Source organism: Plasmodium cynomolgi, chromosome 5, assembly GCF_000321355.1.
Source record: "Plasmodium cynomolgi strain B DNA, chromosome 5, whole genome shotgun sequence".
In the NCBI taxonomy this organism is placed as follows: Eukaryota; Apicomplexa; class Aconoidasida; order Haemosporida; family Plasmodiidae; genus Plasmodium; species Plasmodium cynomolgi.
In genome coordinates, this window is record NC_020398.1 from 442,707 (window position 1) to 447,908 (window position 5,202).

The 5,202-nt window shown below is 46.6% G+C and overlaps 1 protein-coding gene across 1 annotated transcript; it reads right to left on the minus strand.

The window, feature by feature from the left end:
• Positions 1–1,695: 1,695 nt before the first annotated feature.
• Positions 1,696–4,100, minus strand: PCYB_052010 (protein kinase; the record flags this gene model as incomplete). The annotated part of the gene is made up of 2 exons (XM_004221082.1): positions 1,696–2,216; positions 2,468–4,100. Coding segments are annotated over 2 exons (2,154 nt in total), but the record flags the coding sequence as incomplete, so codon positions are not given.
• Positions 4,101–5,202: the final 1,102 nt, after the last annotated feature.

A 5,202-nucleotide genomic window follows, 5' to 3' on the forward strand; every position in this document is an offset into this window, starting at 1 on the left:
ATAATATATTTGTCGGCCACGCGTGGGGAGGAGAAGTGAAGGCTGGCGCACGGCGCTCGCCTCCGCGGCAGGCTGTACTCTCCGCGTGAAAATTGTTGCGGCATTTGGGAAGGCGGCCGATTCGCCTCATCAGCCGTTTCGTCCGTCTCATCAGCCGTTTCGTCCGTCTCATCAGCCGTTTCGTCCGTCTCATCAGCTGTTTCGTCCGTCTCATCATCCATTTCGTCCGTCTCATCATCCATTTCGTTCGCCTCATTCGCATTTCGCCCCCTCGGACTCGCTCATCCTGTTTATACCCTTTGTTGATGCCTGTTGCTCCATTATACTCCGTTTGGTCTTTCTTCTTTTTCCCCCCCATTCCGGAATCGCCACCCCGACCGCCGTTCTAATGGGGGAAAACTCACCTGAACGTGCCGCCCCATGCATAGACCCATGCGTACACACCTACAGGGGGGGGAGGCGCACAGATGAGCCCCCCTACCGTAACAGTCCTCCCCCTACCGTAACAGTCCTCCCCCTACGCCATAAGAGGCCTCCCCCCTGGAGGTAGATATATAACCCCTTACATAAAGGCACACGTCCAAATGATATAAAAGACACTCCCATCGGGGTGCCCCAAACTGGGGGAACAACTCAGCACAGGGAAGTTCTCACAATAATGTGGTTACCATCGAGTCTTTTAAAAAAAAAAAAGATCTACCAGCACCTAACGTGTGAGTTGCGCAATGTGGTAGGCTCATCACGGTAGTAGACACGTGTTACCCCTTTTTGCTATTGCAAATGTTTACGAAGGGGACACCCATGTAGAAGCCAACCATATCGTTAACAACATGGATAATAAGGTTAACGATACAAAAAGGAACAACGCGGAATGAATGGAATATGTCGAGGAATACCTCCCCCATGATATTCCTCCTCTCGGATGGAATAGGAGACGCCCCTTCTTCTTGGCCGACTTCCCTGCATTACGTAAGGATCGCATGAAAATATTTTTCAAGTGAGGGGCTAACCGGTAATATGACCGCTCCCAATGACCTATCCATGACTGCCCCCAATGACCTATCCATGACTACTCCCAACCACCGGCGCGTCTCTCGAGTACGCAACTCTAACAAACGCTGGACGAGTGGGTACACCACAAACGATCAAATTAGTTGCTTCTACCAGTCGAGCAAATGATTTTTTTTTAAATAAAAACGTCGGATGCACTTATGGCTGCGGGTGTGGGGGCAGCACTTACGCAAATGTACCAAAAAATAAAAAAAAAATAAATAAAAAAGAATTCACACACGTGTACGTGGGTGCCTGCATACTTACGCGCTTACGTACGTACTTCCGCAGGCTGGCAGGCAAATCGGGCTTACAAAAAAAAAAAAAAAAAAAAGGGAAACGCTCGCGTATTACATATGTGCAGGGACGCTGCTGAACAAAATTTACGCGGCGGACACAAAACTGGGGAGGCAAAACGCGAGCCACATAAAACGAACTACACAATGAGGCAAAGTGGTAAATACTCAGACGAGCAGCCATCGCAGAGAGGGCCGTGGAAAGGCTACACACTCGTCCAGCCTTTAAAAAAGGATTAGGCGATCATTCTGTAGGATTATCGAGTGATCTAGCGAGAAGGAGGTCGTTCACAACGATGCGGCTAAGCGGTTATTTTCCCCTCTCCCTCTCTCAACACGCTAAGTGCACCTTATTCGGGTACATCTTATCGAAGTTTTCCATCGTCATGTCTATGTACTGCATGACCTCGTCCAACTTCCTTCGCCGTACTTCCAGGGGTACAAGGATTTTTCTCTCCTCGACGGTGAAGTGTAGGAGCTCCTCCTTCGTGAAATTAAAACAGTTAGTTATGTACGGCAAGGGGGAAGTACTTCCTCCATTGTGATCATCCTTGAAAGCATTTAAATTACGTATGTCATCAAAGTACGTGTGTAATAGTGCATTGCACAATTTGATTCTCTTCTGAGGGTTGAACTGGAGTAGCTTTCCGAGCAAATCGATACTCTCCTGGGAACTCTGATTTTTTATCAGCTTCTTTAGCGTTATTGGTTTGACTTGAGGTAGCTTTACATTCTTGTGGCCACTTTTAAAGGAGAGGAAATCTTCATCATTCGGTGTTCCCAGTATTTTTATTATTTCGACCAGCTGGTCCGATGCACAATCTCCAAGAAAGAGGGGCTTCCCCAGGATGAGTTCTCCCATGACGCAGCCTTCAGGTGAGGCGGTGTGGAGGTGAAGCGGTGTGGAGTGACGCGGCGGTGTGGAGGTGAGGCGGCGGTGTGGAGTGACTCAGCGGTGTGGAGTGACGCAGCGGTGTGGAGCGCTGCTTATACAGCCCCATCAACTGCGAACATGGGAAAAGTGGCGAGGAAGGACGCAATACGTACAAGTTGGGGGACTCTCCTTCTGCATCCCTACCCGCCACTTCCCCCATAAGCTCTCATTCTCAAGATATATTTACCTATGGACCAGGTGTCAATGGCCTGGCTGTAGTAGTTCGATCCGAAAAGCAACTCAGGAGCTCTGTAATACCTTGAGCAAACATAGCTAAAATACTTGTAATTTTCTTTCAATTTAATGGAGGTATTAAAATCGCATAATTTTATATATTTATACGTGATAGTGTTCATGTAGATTCTGTTCAGGCTGATTTTTTCTTCTGTGTGTGTTGGGTTGACTTCGAATGGGGACAATATATCCTTCTCCGTAGAGGAGATAGAGGAGGAACTGTCACGGGGAGGTGGTACTCCCCCGTTTTCGGTTGGATCATACCCCACTTTATCCTTCCCTGAATTTATTGCGGCGCTTTTCTTCGTGCACCAATTGGGAGACCCTATCTGCACATCCGATTCGTCGTTTCTCGGCTCGCTCTTCAAATCGGTTGCAGAAACGGGAGAGCAGTTCTCCTTCGAACTGGCCTTACACGTGTCAGGGTTTTCCTTGCACATGTCGTATGTGTCCTTAAACGACTGAGTCATGCTAGCCGATCTTTTTAATCGAACGTCCTTTTTGCTCAAATTGTTCACTACACACTTGAAGGAGAACGGAGTGCTGCTCCTGCTGTAGCGGCTGTGGCACCCTTGTGCTCCCCTTTTGGAAGTCTCACACCGGGGGGTCTCCCCCGAATGGTGCGGATCACCCGAATGGTGCAGATCACCCGAATGGTGCGGATCACCCGGATGGGTTTCCTCTCCTCTTCCCCCCTCGGAAGGTCCCTCCTCATCTTGCGAACCTTCCTCCTTTGCGTTGTTAGCAGAATTGGGGCTACCATCACGGGAGGGCTTCCTCCTGGGGGGTTCGCTACTGTCGCACCCACTGGCTGGGTGGGTTATCCCATTGGGGGTGGCGTCCACCTCCGGCACGGCTTGGCCAAGCGGCGCTTCACTGCGGTTGCTCCCGACACTCTTAGAGCTTCTACCCCCGCGGACACTCCCACCACTCTGAGAGCTCCTACCGCCGCAAACCCTGTCTCCACTTTTGACCTCCCCCCCACGGCGCCTATTCATTATGTACTTAACCTTAAACGAATTCTGAATACACACGAGACACTTCTTCTTCTCCCCTTTCTTCAACCCCCCTACCCCATTGCTACTCTGCTTGTTAACAAAAATCAGGACGTTCTGTGGTTTTATATCTCGGTGCGTTATACACAGGGTGTGTAGGTAAAGGGTCGCTCGAATCAACTGATAGAGGTATATTTTAATCTGATTCTCATTAAGAAAGCTTTTTTTAATATACTCACTTATATTATGACATGGGCAGATGTGCCTAACACTCTCTTGTAATGCATTTATATTAAAATTACTTACAGTGTTTTTGAGCACTCCGCTTCCTCCCCTGGGACAGTCCAATTGGGTTGTGGTCAATCGACTAGAGTTTCCATGCAGTGGTTCTTCCCGATTGTCCATCTCAGCTCCACAGTTGGTATCATCCAAGCAATCATCCCCAAGTATAGCGGCATTACCATTTTGGACATACCCCTCCTCCTGATTCCCACTCGGTTCATAAAACGTATTAACATGGTCAGCTGAATTTTCTATACTAATATAATAAAGCGAAGTAGCTAAATCTGTATTTCCATATTCCATAATCATATGTACATAAACTCCTCCATTTGAAGTGGTCGTATAAAATGCATGTTTCAATTTTACTATATTTGGATGTCTCAGTTTTTTCATTATTTCTACCTCTTTAAAAACTCGGGCATTTTTCTGATACGTTTGTTTCAATGCCACGACACATAAGCTATCCAAACAGTATGCTTTATAAACGACTCCATATACTCCATTTCCTATTATATGTAAAATTTTATATTTTATGTTACCTTGGAGAGTTGGTTCCTTTTCGTCATCGAAGTATATGTTTACGTAATCCTTTATAACTTCGTTTTGTTTATATATCTTTATGAGGTCCATTTTGGACTGCTGTGAGATGAGAGACTGGGAGAGGAAGCACACTGTTGGCGCGACACCAAAGAGGTGGGACAACTACGCTGCTAACCTTCCCAACACACCAGGGTCCCTAATCATCACTTCGTATCACCACAATGGTTTGATGGGCACCATGTAATGGCGACGCTTGGGACGTGTGCGATTGGGTTGGGCAAAAATATCGCCTTTCACATGCAGGCAAGGACAAAAAAAAAAAAAAAAAAAAAAAAAATTTCCGGGGGGATGGCTGGCCAAGTGCCGAACTAAGCAACTAAACAAAAAAAAAAAAGAAAGGAACTCTCCCCTCGTTTGGAGCCAATCCTGCTGCACAGGATTATTGCGAGTTGATTACTACCTCCCACTCGCCTCTCTCCTGTGTCAAATGCACACACACACACACACATAAAAAAAAATAAATAAAATTGTATGATGACGTGCGTATCGCGCTGTGCCGTGCCGATTCGAATCAGCCCGCGTCACTCCAACATCCCTCGTGAGGGGAGAAATATCGCCTTGACGAATTCGTTGGAGTTGCCCTTTTCACATCCATCAGTTGACTTGGTAAAATTACTCACATCACTCAGTCACGCCGATTGACATGCATACGTGTGTATCGGCATATACAAAAGTGTATACAATACACGCGTGTATAATAAAACACACTGCGTGAAGCGCTTTTTATTTTACTTTATTTTACTTTATTTTATTTTATTTTATTTTATTTTTTTTTTCCCCTTCACCTTGCGTTCGTTCTATGTCTATTTTG